This window comes from Ambystoma mexicanum, chromosome 10 (assembly GCF_040938575.1).
Source record: "Ambystoma mexicanum isolate Mex_15411 chromosome 10, UKY_AmexF1_1, whole genome shotgun sequence".
Taxonomy (NCBI): domain Eukaryota; kingdom Metazoa; phylum Chordata; class Amphibia; order Caudata; family Ambystomatidae; genus Ambystoma; species Ambystoma mexicanum.
Genome location: NC_090932.1, coordinates 183,406,669 through 183,424,410, shown reverse-complemented (window position 1 = coordinate 183,424,410; position 17,742 = coordinate 183,406,669). Strand labels below are relative to the sequence as shown.

The following is a 17,742-nucleotide window of genomic DNA, read 5'->3' as shown; positions in this document are numbered from 1 at the left end:
GGTCACCCCTTTTTGGATGGGACCTACTATCTGTTTAAGGGTTTATGGTGAACTATACATTTCAGTTGTATGTGTAGCAGGTAGCTTTCTCCACAAGCCAATTGGTTCAAGAATCGATATAAGTCCTAATTTGTGTACCTCATTATAGGCAGTGATTTCATAGTGTATGAATTAGTTTTACTCCTGTGGCTCTGAGTGTTTGTATACTCTTAGGATTTAGTTCAAAGACTTGATTTCACTAACCCAGTAGTCACTGGTGTTAGATCGTTATGTTGTACACTGCTTTGGCCTTTTGTTATGAGTATAATACTTCAGGCTGGCCGCAGCCATCACTATGGCCTTCCATTGTTAGCTTTTCAACTAGGCAGGTAGCCGCCTATTCATCGAGTCACTGTAGTAGGAATTCTATCTGGTGGTAATTCTTTGTGCTACTTTAGAATATTTCAATGTCAGGCTTCAATATGGGAGGTTTTATATTGGTATACCAGTTGAGCGACTTTACAGTCTGTCTATTCACCTTTTCAGTGCTCGATCTCGTTACTAGCAATTGTTCGCTTAACCATTCCAATATGGCGGATAGTGATGGGGACCCGGCGGATCACTTTTCATATGCTTTGCTAGATGATGCAGTCACGTGATATATAAGCCGCCGCTGTCTAGGCGAACCGCAGGTGCTTTCTTTCTCCATGAATCATGTATTCTCTTTATCTCTTGGCAATTCAACGTCAGTGCAGGTCCTAGGGATTTCTTTTTCCCCTTTCAGGTTCCGTTGCCTAATAGATGAGAGGTTTCATTGGACCCAGCCATACAGGTAACACTGCACCTTGTGTTTACTCTTGGCCGTTTGGGTAATTCCACATTTAATGCTGTACTTAATGTGGCTAGATTTTCAGGCTCAATCGGGATCTCACGCTTTCGATTCAGATGTGGTACTAATCCCCTTTAATGGCTTTGGTTCGTCGCGCACACAGGTATAATTGGTATTACTTGAGGCAGCATATTGTAGTCTTAGTCCAGCCTTGAATTGGATTCCGCTGCCCGTTTTTACTTTACGGCATAGCTGTGTAGCGCGTGCATTTATTTTTGCTGAAATTGTGCTACTATAGGATTTGGGAATTGCCTGGTATGTATAGGTTACCATTTCAGTCTCTATATTGGTATTAATTTCAAATATTCTATTGGAACCCACACGGTTTCAAACGCACACAGTTTATTGGGTCTCCACCACCGTGTCTATTTACGGCACGCTTTCTGCGGCACACGATCAATGCTCACACCAATTGGTATCTGGACTTGGGCTTCCGATCCCAGTGCCCCCTCCTTCTCCTTGTGTTACGAGTCTTGAGTTGTTCCAATTATTTTAACAGTATGATTATTGTCCTTGTCTTTTTCTTTTTGTTGTCTTCCCTCGGTGCTACCCATCGCTTGGACCAACCCCTATGTGTAGTATGCTGAATTCTTTTTCTTTAATGATCTTGGTTCTTTTTTGTTGCAATTATGCTGTTCTGGTATATATTTTGATCTTACTTGATTCCGTGCTGACCATTTTTTGGATTAATTTTTTCGCTATTGATGTTCGGTTTTTCTAAAAATATTATTATGGTCTGATTTGAGGATAAATATTAAGGTAAAAGTTATAAAAGTAAAATGTTTTAATTCACATTCATTAGTAACGAGGAAGTATGGATTGCAAATATATAATAGATGTGTATGCACTAAAAAACATTTGGCATGAATTTTACTTTTAACTTCTTAAACAATAATTTAAATACTCCCACTTCAAAATCGTATCTGGTGCACTGGCCCTAAGCATGCTACCTTTAGTGGAGGACTGCAGCCATTCAACTGGAAAGATTTCCCCTCAGCAGAAGAAATGGAGGCTTTTCAGGAAACGTGAACCCAAACACAGATGCTAGGACCAGGTTAGCATTCCGACTTCCTGTGCTCCAGTGGCCCTCTATGCATGTGCTGCAATGCATGTTATGCAGCCCCGGGAAGACCAGCATCAAACCATCAGTGCTTGATGGTTCCAGCCTCAAACCTGGCGAAGGCTGGAATGGGGTGTTATGGGAAGAGGACATAGTCATTGGAGGATCATTCAACATTCCAAATCTCAGTGTTCCAGTGCACCTCATTCTTTAAAGTATGGTTGGGACTCCCGTCGGTTCCCTGAGGCTCCAGAACCTATTGTGCCAAGAAGACACAAAGCATCACACCAGTGTTCTGGAATTCCATGGAATCCTTTTGGGCTTGGGAAGAAGTTTCCGATTTATGCGGACCACACCACTACGATGTCGTATGTGAAACAAATGGAGTGTGGAAGTGCAAAAGGGGAGTAACTTGGTCTACCAGGTCTGTGAGTTGGTGATGCTTCTTTGGACCTGGAATGTCTCCCACATTCTGTCCTTTGTCCCCCCTGTAGTAGGTGCCTACAACAGGTGAACCTGCTAAGCGAGCTTCACATCCACGTGGGTTTCGTTCTTCCCAAAGGTGAAAGATCCCGTTGGTGGACTGTCGCACTTCCGCGAAGAGTGTTAAGTGTCGTCAGTAACATCCTGGATAGGCAAGGGTTTGCATTCCTGCGTCAGTGCTGTGGTGATGAACGTGGACCTTCTGCTCCTCCATGCCTTCCTTGCCCCTTTCATCTCTGGTCTCCAAGGTGATGCCCAAAGGTCAAAAGAGCAGACAGTGGTCGCAGTGTGATGTATGAGGTTATAACTTTGAAATGATCAAGCTGCAAAAAAAAAATCTATCGGAAGCAAAAAGTAAGCAAACTGAACAATAATTTTAGCAAAAAAAGTTATTTTCTTTCTTATTATTTTCTAATAAAAGGCTTAATTGACATTTTAGGTGGCCACAGGCAAGTTGGTGGAGATTATAGGTCCTAGGAATAATGGCCTCCCCAGAGTAGTTGAAAGATTGCTGCTAGCGTGCTGCCATCCGAGCTTCCTCACATTGCTTGCCATCATGTCCTAGGATTCTTGTTCTACCGGCTCATTAGGATTTTGCTCGAATTCTGTAAACTAGGAGTTTACAGAGAATGTCAGAGAGATATTGTCAAGCTACCTCTGAATGTAAAACTGGGAATGTCAAGCGGGGAGATTTCTGGGAATGGTTTGGGAGTATTTTCAGAGTAGTTGCCAGTGATTGGGGTAAACTCAGGGATTTTCTACCCATCACGCCAACATGTAACCCTCAATGTCACGGCTATACCCAGACGTGAGCCCCGAGCTTGCTGTGCTTAGAGTACCAAGCCATACCTCACGGAGAATGCCAAGTAAGGCTGAAAGAGGTCTCTGGTTACCTGTGGTTTTGTGCAGAGGGGATGTGGGCCGTCAGTCCCGCTTTGCCTATGGTTTTCCCCTTTTGGATTAGTACCACAGGCTGATAAAGTATGGGTTGGAAGTCTGCCCAAAGCAGTTAGTTGTCTGTGTATTAACATTAATTCCAAGCCTTTCCATCATCTATCTTCAGTGTTGCATGTGACATGCATCCTGACATGTCAGGACACACACCATGCCATATCGTGGCATGTGATATCATAATATGACACAGCATATCATGTCAATGACCTATGACTTTTCACAGTGTGACATTCCATGATCTGTCATATTTTGATAGGGACTGCCTCTTGATGTTCAGTGCCACTTTTTGGTGGCACTGAACATCAAGTGGCAGGTCTAGAGCAAAACATGATTTTGGTGCTAGTACTGGCATTAGTTCAAGTGCAAACGCTAGTGAAACTATTTGTGTTTGACCAGAGCAAATAGGCCATTTTTCTGGGACTCCATTTTCAGTGGAGTAGCAGTGGCATAATGTGCACGGTCTTAGATGCAGCGCAAAACAACATCTTTTGGATTTCAAGGGATGTAAGGGTCTGCTCTGGTGGAAGTTTCAGGGCAAATTCTAGTGAACTTGTTTTTCTGATCCTACCTCGGTTAACAGCAGCCGTATGTGTGCATTGTGCTAGGGCCACAATTTCATAGAGGTAGTAACGGTGTAATTTGTGCTGTTCCAGCACCGGCGCAATAACAGGAATTGCGCTAATTCACCGCCATATCTAGTCATTTCAATGGCACTGCCACCACCTTAAATCTAGTCACTGCTCCAGCACTAAGATCAGTGCAAAGAGGATCATTGCCCCCAGTGATATTGGGCGCGTGCCATAAACACGTCCCCAGAGGAAAGGCACCCAGACCGGTCTGCTTCTAGACTGAATGGAGGCTGGTGGGGCCTGTGAGTGGATTGCACCCCAGCCAGCCTGCAAGCCAATCACAGACATTAGGAGGCAAAGTCTCTGATGTAGTGCCCAGTGCAGCGTGCCGCCGCGCTGCCGGTGGAGGCGGTAGCCCACCCTGGTGATCTTCAGCCCTGTTCTTTCCGGCACCAGCCACACAGGAGCTGCTGGGAGATGGCGGTTTAGAACAGGAATGATGGGTTAAGTGAACATAATGAAAACCGGCTATGATGTGGTATGAAAACTAGAAATGATGTGTGTTAACTGGGCATGATGTAAACTAGCAATGATATGAGGGGTGTACATGAGATCATTTAATGAGCTGGGCACGATATCAACTGGTAATCAAGTTCTAAATCGTTTTGCTGGAAAATCCCAAAAACTAGCTGGGCATGATAGGTGGTAATGATGAGCTAGCAAGGTTCAAATATGCATGCATGAAAAACAGAGAGAATAACATTCATTACAATATTGGGTGCCATGTATTGGCATTGCTAATTTACGGGTCATTTAAAAAAGAAATTAGAATCTTCACCATCAGGACCTCTAGGGTTTGAGTGTATGTGTTCCTCTTCATTCAATATTGGTAGTCCCTGGTTTCTGTGCCATTTTAAAGTAATTGCCCAAATAATCACGAATGCCGTCCACCGTGTGCGTGGATGTCTGGCAGGATTAGCACTAATTCCTGTAGATTGCATGACATTATTGCAGGATCCAAAATTCAGGTTGAATCCAAATGGATTACAGCATCTCCGCCTGCATGAAAACTCAATGAGGACGGAGATGCGAATTTGAAGCCCAGAGCGGCTGGGAGGGCTGGAAGTGGACTTCATACCCTGTCCTACAGCTCCATGCTGACAGAAAGGGCGCGGATCGCAATTTACTGGCAGAGAGCTTCTCACTGCAGGTAAATTACAGGTAAATTACAATCTGCCCATTTTGCCGGGTCCATGAAAATGACACACTTTGATTAATAAATGTAGCACTGAATAGAATTGGCTTCAATGATTTTTAACCAGATACTAACCATTTAAGTAATTTGGGTGGCAAGAGAGTAATGAAGCCCCTCATTTAAAAGTAATGGTAGGTTAAGCTAAGACATTGTGGGGCAATTAAAGGGTGATTTGGCCAAGAAACACAAATCTTCTATTGGAAAACAATACATGAGCAAGTGGGTAAGATTCTGCCATTGGGTTCTAGAGAAGCAGCCACCAGGTAAGCTGCTCCTTAAACAATGCTTTTCTTTTGCTTCCAGCCTTGCTAAGCCACTTATCTAGGAGGTATTCATATCTACCAAAGAAACAGATTCAGACAAAATTAAGGTCCTGTTTAGGGCCTGCATGGTGGTTTAACTATTCTGGCTCACAGACCTTTGCAGCCTGAGGCATTATGTAACTTGAAATGTAACATTGAAGTCACATTGGCCACTTATCATACATCCACTGGCTGAGGTAGTCCCCCGGAGGCACCTTCCATTTTGACTAAAGCTCTTCTGTCAGGGAAATGTGTTCTGTCGCCTGGTGCCTGCAGTCAAGGTTATAGGTGCAATCGTGGCCTTTCAGACCTACATCCTTGTGGATGTAATCTGCAAGGCTTCCACACCCTTTGCAAACATTGAACATGGCGTACAGGGTTAGAAACGGTTTCATCGAGCTCTTCGCTAGAATCTAATCGACTAGGCTTCCGTCCCATGTTCACGCTGTCTCCTCACCAGCTGGTAAGAGATTCCTTTTTTATGTTTCCCATCATTATAGATAGCAGCTTAAGGGACATATGAGTAAGTGCAATACAATTTACGTAGTGACTGTTCTTCTCCTTCATAGTCCCCGTTCTCACCGGCGCCACATATCTTGCTCTCTGTCTTCATGTGCCTTCGACGTTTGGTCCAGATCGGCCACAGCGGCCAGGCGTTCTGAAGCCTGGTGGGCATGTGGGGGAGGATGGGCAGGACATGGGTCCAGGTGGGGTAAAGCGCCCTGATGCCTGCGGGCTGCTGGCGCTATATAAGTATACATAACATAACAATGGGCACTTTCAGACCTTCTCGGATTTGTAGTGCTAGACCTACGCTGCACAATGATGCGTTTGACCCGTCTCGTATCAGAAGCAGTTGCTGCATTGTTTGGGATGGGGACTGTAGGATAGCAGTACAAAAGCTGCAAGGGTGATTAACTTTTGTATTGTGTTTTTTGTCTCTCATCTAGGAAGACCGGAATGGTGGTCAGATTGTGTATGACAATTTTGGAGCCAGTGTCTGCATGGGAGATCACAAGGTAAGGATCTCAAATCCTGGAGTTCACTTAGACTGATAACCATGCATTTGAGTAGGGGGCCCAAAGAGAGCTGTGTGTTGGAGCCAACACTGCTGCTAAACAGGGGATGGATCCTAACTTTGCAACTATGTAAGTAGGTGAGGGCAGGGTGGTGCTCTAATATTGAAGCTGAGTATGTCACAGGTCTTTAGTTTTGAGCAAAGTGTGGTGTAGGCCTAACCTTAAAGCACAGTGTCTTGCAGGCTTAATCTCACACAAGTGGGGCAGTAGTATGCTTGCAGTGGAGCACAGGGTGGGTCCCAAGCTTTGAGGAGCTGTATGAGGGGAAGAGGCTCTTTCCTTGAAGTTTGCTATGGAGGAGTCCTTAGAGCAGAATCTTGTTGCAGCGACTTAGCGTGCAGCACATACATTAGCGTGGGTGGCCACTCAGAGCTGAATGTGGCGGGGAGTCGTAGAGTTGGAGCTTCACAGTAGGGATACGTGACATGGAGGTGAGTGTGAGGTCGCCCTTAGCTTGGTGCTATTTGTGAGCGAGGGTGTGGCATTAGCCATTCTAGTGATGCGCCCTAGTGGCGAATCCTTACTGTAAAGCTGAGTGCCTGCGTGTGGCAGAGGGGCCCATAGTGTGAAGCCTAGTAGCGTTAAGTTCTCAATGCGCAGAGCAGTCAGATGAATTCTTGGTGTAGCGCAGGGGGTGTGGGGGTGTGTTGAATACAATGTGTGGTGCATAATGTGATGGATTCCTAGTTTGGAGTGGTGCATAGAATGGAGTGTAAAGGGTAAATGTTCTCGTCTTGATGCCTTCCTTCTCTTTTCACAGCCAGTCTTCCTCTTTTTCCTGCTCTCGCCTTCCCCATAGCATTCCGGAGTGGGCATGGACAGAAAGGTAAATAACCTCTGTGCATGGGGTCAGGCTGCCCATGCGGGGCACTTGTCTTCTGATGTGGGACATGCAGGAATTAATCTTGCCTAAGAGAAATGAAGGGCATCACACCCTTGCATACCTTCACAGGGAAAGAGGGGTGGCACCTTGATAAGAGATGGAGCAAAGGAACAGGCTAGAGCAGGCCAGCAGTGTGGGGGCAGACACAGTAAGTAACAGTTATCATAAAACAGACAGTGAAGCTGGAGAAACATGCATGGTCTGTGGAGTTAGGAGGAGTCTCGTGCTCTCCATGTACATATTTTCATTGATACCAGAGTCTCTAGTAATGCACAAGCTATGCCAGTGGGGCTTCATGTGGCATCTGACCTTCCTCTTCAATGTCACATACACCTATTTGCAATTCTGATAGAATGATTCCCTTGTGCCCGCCGGGTCTCATGGAACCTTGAAAAGGGGAGGATTAAAAAACACAGCAATGTCTACAAATGCCCACTGCCAGCAGGCTGGTGTCTGGTTATCCTCAAATGAGTACAGATACTCCCTTTTGCACTTAGTCTGTTAGAATTTTTGTGTTTTTGGCTTAATCCACAAATGATGTGCAATGAATTTTCTACTTGGGTTCCATGTAGAGTTTTTAGTGTATGTTTTCTTCTATCTAAATGTATTCCATATTGAAGTAAAACTAAATAGTCAAGTGTCAATAGCACCTCTAAGGCCACGACCTTGGGATGATGCAGGCATGCCACCGAGCACGTCTGTGTCCAGATTTTGAAAGTCAAGGTCATCAATATTTGGTTCTTCTACATCTTTAGAATCGTTGTCAAAGCTATTGAAGTCATACCTATCAACCTTTTGGCCAGGAAGCTCGACATTAGCATGATGTCTTGCACCCTTTCAAGCTTTGGACCACGGCAATGTGGTAGAGGGGGATAAACTCCAGTTTGGGGTAATGGAGATGACATTCTACTCCTGTGAGTTGTACTACCTGACAGCAATGTCCGATAGACAGCTTTACACTTAGCGCACTCTGTTTAGAGTTGGGTGGTAATGGTAAATGCAGCATTAAATGATCTCTAATTCCATTCTTACACTGATGATATTTAACTGTCTCTAAAGATATCCACTCCTCAGGAAACCTTTAGTCAACTTCGAACCTGTCTTAATAAGATTAGAGCTTGGTTTTCTAACAATGTACTCCACTTTAATTCTCTAAAAGCTGAATGTATGCTCCTGGGCCCTAGACACTTATTACACGTTCCAGTGCTGGTGAAGAAAAGGCTACTGGCTATTGACGTGTAACTGTGTGTTAGGGAGAACTTTCATTTCTTGTGTCAATTCCCGCAACCTAAGAGACCCCCTGAACCTTTGCTGGACTTCTGGTATTTTTTGCTTTACTCTCCTGAGTAAGCGGGACTTTTTACCCCTCACTCATTCGTCTTGTTGTGAGATGGGAACCCTATTTTTTCTGCCACTGTATTCTTTTACTTTTAATGGAGTCATGCCTTCCTCTGTGCATTTCACTAAAGGCATCTGTAATAAGTTGTTGCAGCACACAACACCCTATGTGCAGTGTTGCTGAGGAGTCCTTTGGGCTTCCCTTCCCTTCCTATTCTTTATTACTTTTTCCTTAGAACTACTGTTCTCAAGGATAGTAGGATACTTTGATATTACGTACCTTTCTTTTTGTGGGATCAGCACACACCACCTTATGTGGGGTGCTGGGGGGCTACATTGTAACTCCTTTCCCACTGCTCCTGTAACGTGTATAGTTACAGTAACAGACAAGCCTAAATGGCTGATGGCAGTGGATACATTTGTACCATTTTTGTGTTAGTTACTCACAGGCTGTTTTCACAGCTGCAGTGCAGCACCCATGGGCGTTACTATGTAACAAACAGTGTCCAGATAGTCAACCTCTTTGTGCACAAGGTGTGCATTCATTTACCAATTAGAATTCACACTGACTGTTTATTGGCTCCCAATTCTGCAACACAAAATAGCATAACTTAAGCTTTTGTTAAAACAGGTTAGAGGGGGCTTCGTTATTTGCCCACCTCTTCCATTCTCTTTATTCAAATTTTTTCTATATATCTGTTATTACTCAGATGTGAGAGTCATCATTTTCCCCCAACATCTTTCTACACATAGTGACAAAAAACAAGTAACAAGGTACAAGAAATATATTCAAAGAGACAACGGAAAGGTCTCTTGCTCCTATAGACAATCATATACTTGTTAAATAAAAACCAGTGAGTACAAGAGAGTATAGCAGACTGTACAAAACACATAGCGCATAGAATTAAACATATGCACATAAAAAGCCTTTTCCTCTCATGATGTGTGCAAAAAAACATGAACAGAACAATGACACATCACATGTATACATTAGTAAACCTCAACGTGTAATGTGGTCCTTGTTTCCATACTGTGAACTGTACCAATTACGTCTACTTGTTCACATGGATCTGTGCTCCTAATATATTTCTTCTAGGAGTATTACAGGTCAGAATGTCTTATTCCTGATTCACACTTAGTGTGACAGTCACCTGACCTATTCTTGGTCCAAATGGCCCCAGTCATCTTTCTTTTATAGCTATTTATCAGTTAGCCCTTCTTCTACCATTCCTGCTGGAGGTGGGTCCTCTTTGAGTTGTGCCTTTGGTGGGATCCCTTTGTGAAGCCTGCCAAGGCTCCAGTGTGTCTGCGGAGGCAGGAAGTGAGAGAGGAGCCTGAAACCTCTCTGGCCTTTGTATGAAGGCATGCCTGGCTGGAACCAGCTTGAACTGGGAGGCTGGCTGTCCCACAGGGACAGCCACCCCCAGGTAATTGACAGGCTCATTAGACTGAATGAATAGGTTCCTGCATAAAAGGCAAGGCTTTTGGGACAGAAGGCTAAGTCGACCACTGGAACTGAAGCTCTGAGGAAGAAGACAATCAGAGATGCCTGCAGCACCTCCAGTAACCGCAGAGGTACTGCTGCTGTCCTGACCCCATTTTTGAATTGACTGGGAAGCTCCGCAAAGGACGACTTCCTCCTCTGGGCTGGTGGGCATAACCAGCCTCAAGACAGTCTTCAATTTGAGGCATCCCCTGACGTCCTGCGACCTTCCATGCTGCCGAGTTTCAATAGCCGTGGTACCGCGAGCACCTTGGAGTACATCATCTTGCCGTTGACGAATATCGCTGGAACTTCGGTGGCATCCATGTGGACCTCACTACAAAACTTCTCCTGAGAGACCCCTCACCAGAGTGCAGGAACGGGAAAAGAAGATTCCAACCGGCGGTGACAGTTTGCTACTGGTGCTCAGAAAAAGCTGGCAAAACCACGAAATAACTCAGGAGTAAGACACATTCTTTGCTGGTGAGTCCCTCTCTTGACTACTTCTGCAGTAGCCCATCCGGGGTCACTTCTTTCGTCACCACGACCAAGGATCAGGAGACCGGGTTTGCAGTCATGCATCCAGAAGGCATCCAACTGCACCATCTTCTTCACTCCCAAGGCACTGTGGGGCTGTTGGTAATCTTTCCTGAAGCCATTTATGTTGCTCCTCCGCTTTGGGAGCCCTCTTTCTACTGTTTGGGTGTTCACCCAGTTTCAGTCTCCCAGGCCCAACAACTTGTGCCCTGCAGAATAGCTTCTCCTAAGCTCCTGTGCTCTTACATAGACCAACTAACGTGTTACTTACCTTTGCATCAGAACTATTGCTCTCCTTTTGACTTTGGCATTGCTGGTTCCCTTACAGTAAATCTTCTGACCATCTCATCTTCGGCATTGCTCGTCTCCCTCCAAAACCTAAACTGAAGAACTCCTTTCTTGTCAGGGAAAAGACTGCCTTAACCTTATAAGAGTTGCTGCGATTATTGCTTACCTGTGATTGTTGCTCTTTACAATCTTGAAATGACCTATACTTGAATAAAGCAGCATTAATTTAAAATAAGTACTTTGTTTATACACCTGAACTGAAATCACTCTTTGTGTGGATAAAAAAAAGTATATAACAATTTACTCAACTGCTTTATTCTTCTTTACTATTCTAAATGTACCCTTGATGTTGCTAGTTGATACAATGGTGCAACGTCCTTTAATGGCAGGCCGTTTTTTCGCTGGTTTTTTTACCGCAAATTTTTTAACGAAACAACCCATCTAATTGTTTTTGGGGGGGGTTCGAAAATTATATATATGAGATGTGGGTGTTTGGGAATAGATAAAAACTGAAAGGGAATGGGGGGTTGAGGTGGTACCCCCCCAAAAATAATTTTTACAAAAATTCAATGGGTTTTTTCGTTAAAAAATTAACGGTAAAAAACCCACGAAAAAGCATCCCGCGATGAAATGACATGGAACCGCTACAATATTCCTTTAGTTTCTAACTGCCTTGTGTATATATACAATTAATCACTATTTTCGATATAACTACAAGTGTGTAAGTATTTCTTTGGGCCTATGTATATTTTGGTTTCTTAGTACTAAATTACAGCTCACATTCCACCTCCTAAAATAAGCCTCACTCCTCTGCCACGCTAGCAACCACGGGTAGTACATGTCTATATGAGAAGTTGGGGTCCTAATACCAAGAGATAAGCCTTGTAGAGTCCAATCCCCATTGGACTGTAGAAAAACATACCTAACACTGTGATGCTCAAGCATTGGGATTTTTCATGGATTTACACCGTCCTGTCATTCTGTTTTCCTATTTATTTGGTCTCAGAGATGTCACACTGACATACCTTAAGGTTCCATTTTACTAGACTGGGCCACAAATGAGTGTCTCCTGTGGCTGCCTTCGAGTAAACATTCAGAGAAGCTTGTACTTCTCATAAATTTTCGAATAGTACCGGAGTTACAGCTGAATACGTTTTCTTTATTGTTGTGTTTTGGGAATTGGATAACACTTGAAGTCCCCGCAAACAGAAGACGTTCCCTGTCTGTATCGTTGAATTACCCCTGATCTTCTTGAGTAAGCAAGCCATTGATGGGAGGCAGTAACAGAGACATTAGCCAGGCCCACAAATTCCTCTTCTCTTTTTTCAGGTTAAGTATCCACTACCATAACACCAGGATTAGGTGAAGCGTGACTGTTCTGCAGCCTGGAAACCCGAGTCAAGCTTTGTGCGCAAAGCTTGTGGAAGGAGGAGGGATAGAGGGGCATAGGGACCCATGTGCTGTCATTTTACAGGGAGAAATGCAAAGCTTCTCCTCTCAGTGTTAAACAGTCATCCACAGATGATAGCGATGATGATCGTTTCATCTGGGCAATGGGTGTCCTCTATGCACAAAGAACGCAGTGGTGGTCTCATTTGGAGCGTAGCACTCCAGCACAGACGCAATCCTCAATTTTACACCCCTTGTTACTACGATGACTCCGAACACTCCAACAAGTGTCACTATAGACAGGCTGTTAGACTAAAGTGCAAATAGCCAGGACGTTAACTAGATCATTGGTACAGCTTCATTAAACCGAATTTTTCAAAGCAACTATAGGCTAATTACCAGTCTCCCATTTCCCAGAAAATATTTGTAGAAGATGGTTTTCCGTACAATTCCAGGCTCATTTTGACAACCATAACAAAAGAAAAGACCGGGATAAAGTGCATCTTGTGTAGGGAACCAAAGAAGACTGTACACAACCACTCTATTAAAAGTGTGTGGATAAGAAAGAATTCAATTCTAAACCAATCAATAGTGTTCTTAAATCTCACAATTTTATTAATCTAAAAGCTATGTAAAAAAACAATGGTGATAAAAAAGTAGAGAGTAATACAGAGAGTGTTAATACATCAATTCAATAAAAAAATCATGGCCTAGAACATTTGAAAATGGAACAAATAAGAAAATCAATAAAATTCTGATCAATTAGTGATAAATACACCAGACAAAACTACCCGCAACATAAAAATCTACAAAGGTAATATATATAAACACATCCAACTGTGATGGATAAAAATACAATAACTGACCAAATCACCACACATAAAACCATAAAGTAAATAAAATGAGAAAGAAAAATCGATGAATCAAATCATACTGAAAAAATACAATAACAGAGAACATCGAACTCGTATATAGACTGGTCACAATTAATAAGACCCAACCAATCCAAACATGTTTCTTTCCATTAAACCGAAGTTTGTAATTCATTGGAAATTCTTCAGGGGTATTATTATCTTAGTAATCTTACTGGTATGTCTTTAGTAAAGAGCACTGTGAGGGTGATTCGTACTTCTTATTTACACCCAATTGATATAATGATGATCAATCAAAGGTATGGTAGGAATATCAATTTCCTCATCTAGCTGGGGACCATGGACATCATATTTAAAAGTAGGTCCATAGGGTCAATCCTCATAGTACATAGCATAATAGAGTTGGTATCTTCCACTCTAGTTGCTGACAGGTAGCAGCACACTGTGCACTTGAAGTAGTCCAAACTTTGCACTTTGTTTGTTTTATTATTTATAATGCACGGATATACCCAGGGGTATCAGGGCGCAGCATTTACAAGAATATGCAAAGCTTATTATAAAATGTACATATTGACAATGGAAGTATATACAAAGCATAATGAAGAGAACAGGCAATATATACAGTACAAAGTGGGCACACGTGGTTACTCAGTGTGCAGATAGCATGAAGTGATAGCCTTGGCACTTAGCTGTCTTGGTGGTCCTTCGTTTTCAGCCATGAAACTACCTTGGATCGGAAATTCAGTTAGGGCATGTCTACTCTAAGGTTGGGAGGCAAGGAGTTCCACAGTTTGGCTGCTTTACTGGGAAACTGTTACCTCCTATAGTGGCAAGTTTGAAATTTGGGACGGAAAGGCAGTCTTTGTATGCAGTTCTGAGGGGTCTCGAGGAGGCTTGTCTATGGAGATTGGGGCGGCAATGTTAAGAGATTTGTAGGTAAGTGATGCCGTTTTTAGGAGAATTCTGTCTCTAGTGGAGAGCCAGTTGTTCTGTTGGCTGAGTCCTGAAATGTGCTCTCTTCTGGGGATGCCTAGGGCTGCTCTCAGGGTGTTATTCTGGAGGGTTTGTAGCTTGCTGGTGGTAGCCTTGGAGGTTCCCAGGTAAAGGGCGTTACAATAGTCAAGGTAGGATAGTATGAGGGCTCTAGCGAGTGTGAGGCAGCTAGTGTCTGACAGAACTGCTTTGGCTGAGCGGATTAATTTGCATGTGTATGCAGATGAGGATGCCAGGGAACTCCGTTGTCTTTTGAAGGAAAAGTTAGAATCCCAATGTTTTGACCTCCTCTCCAACTTTGATATTGTTCCCATCTATCATGAAGGAGTTGTAGGCAGGGCTAAGTTTCTTTAAACTGGACGTAGTACCCAGGATGATAAGCTCCGTTTTCTCATCATTCAGGCATCGTCCATGAGTGGCCATCCATGCCTGAATGATGATGTACACCCTATTTAGCAAGGCCAAATCCTTTCCATATTCTCCAGAAAGTGGAAGGAGGATCTGGGTATCATCTGCGTAATTAGTGCAGGTGATACCGAGATGATCCAAATCATCGAAAAGGGGCTTGGTAAATATGTTGTACAGTGTGGGGGAGACGCAGGAGCCCTGTGGAACACCACAAGTGATGGGTATGGGGTCTGCTGCAGTAATGGGAGAGAAGACCCTCATAGTTCTTCCGTTAAGGAATGAGGTGATCAATGTAATGGCCTCGGGAGAGAAGTGTACTGCTGTATGGAGGTGTGAGCACAGGACAGAATGGTCGACCAAATCGAAAGCTGCAGATAAGTCAAGGAGGAGGAGCAAGGCAACTTGCCCTTTGTCCCTGAGTGTATCAATCTGAGCTTTCAGGTCAATAAGTGCAGTTTCAGTCCTGTGTTGAGGACGGAACCCTGATTGTCTGGATCCTAAGAGGTGGTCTTCCAGGTGCTTCTGTATTTGTACATAGGCGACCTTGTCTAGGATTTTTAGTAGGAAGGGAACAGTCGTTATGGGTCGGTAATTTGTGGGTATGGCTGGGTCCAGAGTAGGTTTTTTTTAGTAATGGAAGTACCCAGGATTGTTTTAGATGGTGGGGATGGAGCCAGTGTTGAAGGAGGCATTGATCAGTTTAGTGATGAAGGGTGAGAGGTCGCGGGCGGCCTATTTGATGAGCTGTGCTGGGCACAGATCTCCCTGGCAGTTAGATGGTTTCAAAGACAGGATAATTTTTTCTACGTCAAGAGTATTGACTTTGGAGAACTTGAAGCGGGTAGGATCTGTGGTCGTGCGCTTATCCTGAATTTTGGAATTGAGAGTGTCTTTTAGGGCAGCTTTTATGCTAGAAATTTCGCTTTGAAGGGTCACGATCTTATTTGCCAAGGCATTTTTAATTTCTGAGCACCAGTTTTTATCTTTCGTGCAAGTATCAGGGGGTAGTATGGGGGTTTCTACTTCTTTAAGTATAGAGAAGAATTCTTTCATATTAGATTTAGCTTGGGATATGCGAGAGTCAAAGGAGGTTCGTTTAGCCAGGTAGATTTCTTTTTTATAAAGTGCGGCTAGTTTGGAGAGTTTGAGTTTGTTTGTGGCTGAGGGGGATTTTTTCCAGATAGCCTTGCAATTTCTTTTTTGCTGCCTTAGGTTTTTGAGGCATGGAGTGTACCATTTGTTAAGGTGCGTTTTCGGTTTACTAGGTCTGAGTTTAAGTTGGGCGATGAGGTCCAACGAGGTAGCCATGACCTTGTTGTATTCTTCAACCAGGATCTCTGGATCCAGGTTGTCGGGGAGTGTGTCAAGTGTGGGGAGTTGATTCGGGATGAGTCTTTCTGGTGTAATGTTCTTCTTGTTTCTGGTGAGAGTAGGAGGGGCCGTGGGGGTCTGTCAGTGGACAACAAGAACGATACCAGGTCGTGGTCGGTCCAGACTAGTGGTGAGATATTTGTGATGTTCGCTAGGCAGTTGTGGTTGGTCACCTAATCAAGTATTCTACCTTTTGAATGAGTGGGTGCCATACTTCTTTGCGCAAAGTGTAGTTCAGCAAGAGTGTTAACTATAGTGCTGGCTTTTTGGTCTGCCGGGTCGTTGTAGCCCATGTTAAAGTCCCCAGGGTGAGAACTTGAGAGGAGCTTTTGAGATTGCTGGATAGAATGGCGTTGAGGTCTTCATCAAAGGGGCCGATGGGGCCTGGCGGGCAGTAAATCAAATGGATATTGAGGGTTTAGGTATTAGTGAGTGGGACTTTGACTGATAGTGTTTCACAAGAGAGGACATTGGTGGAGGTTGCTGGTCTCATGGACAGACTGCATTTGTGTATAATGGCGACACCCCCTCCTCTGGAGTTGGGGCGATCTTGCCTCAGGATGGAATAGTTATCTGGGACTGCTAGCATGAGCATGGGGCCTGCTGCAGGGAGTAGCCAAGTCTCGGTAATAGCGAGGAAATCAAGATCTTCTTCAAGGATCAAGTCTGCGATTTCTATGGCGTGAGCTACTAATGATCTGGCGTTGATCAGGGCTCCCTTGATTTTAGGGCTGGCTGTCTTTTTAGTAGTAGTTATATGACTTTTGTCCTGTGTTGATTGGAGAGTGCACTGACTGGGGAGGTTGTGAGGTTTGTGCTCGGATTTCAATCCAAATGAGCTGTATCCTCATCAATGGGTGTAATTAGAATATCTATGTCCGTGTCCACATTTTTTCACACTAACACGTGCTAATTGGATGCTCCAGACTGATGCAAAGTCAAATGAAGAAAACCCTCAGCATTTTGACGACCATCTGTTGCTGTATTTATTAGCCTGGCTTCTGCCCACGTCGCAGCACCTGAGAAGGACATTCTCAGATCAATTGATGATGATGAGGGTGCCTTCTTGCTCGTGCTACTGGACATCTATGTGGCTTGTAACACAGTGGACCATGAGGCAATCCTGGCTATCTGATTGTATGGGCTTAGGGGGTGGTCGAGAGTTGAGTTGGTTTCAATCTTTTCTCTCTGATAGACTGCAGGCTGTCCAGAAGGGGGTACCTCAGTTCCTCCCCATTGCCCGTACAATATGGTATTTCCAGGGGTCCATTTTGTTGCCCGTTTTGTGTAATCTTTATAAGGAGCAATTTGGGTGTCTAGTGATCGGGCATGGAGGAGACAGCCACCGATATGCCGACGATACTCGGTTGTACCTGCAAATGTCCCCTTAGAGGATGTCTCTCGCCTGAAGATTTACCTGGAACTAATTTAATCCTGGATGTCGTCCGCCAATTTATAATTTAATGCAAAAAAACAGAGTTTCCTCTTTGTTGAAACCGGAAACGGGGGGCACTAGTTCAAGATTGGTCCTTTCTTGGCAAGAATGGCACTTCCCTATCTGCTCATTCTCTTAGCTTTTGTTAGACAATAGGCCCACCATGAAGAATCAT

General features: G+C 44.0%; 1 protein-coding gene across 3 annotated transcripts in view; it reads left to right on the top strand.

Annotated features, from left to right (window-relative positions):
• The window catches only part of LOC138491262 (inositol polyphosphate-5-phosphatase A-like), a 705,879-nt gene that overhangs the window by 532,602 nt on the left and 155,535 nt on the right, over window positions 1-17,742 (top strand). For all 3 annotated transcript variants that reach the window (XM_069617676.1, XM_069617677.1, XM_069617675.1), the window contains 2 exons: window positions 6,442-6,510; window positions 7,331-7,396. In XM_069617676.1, coding sequence (XP_069473777.1) covers window positions 6,442-6,510; window positions 7,331-7,369 — 108 coding nt within the window. In that variant the 3' untranslated portion in view covers window positions 7,370-7,396. The remainder of the gene's footprint in view (window positions 1-6,441; window positions 6,511-7,330; window positions 7,397-17,742) is intronic.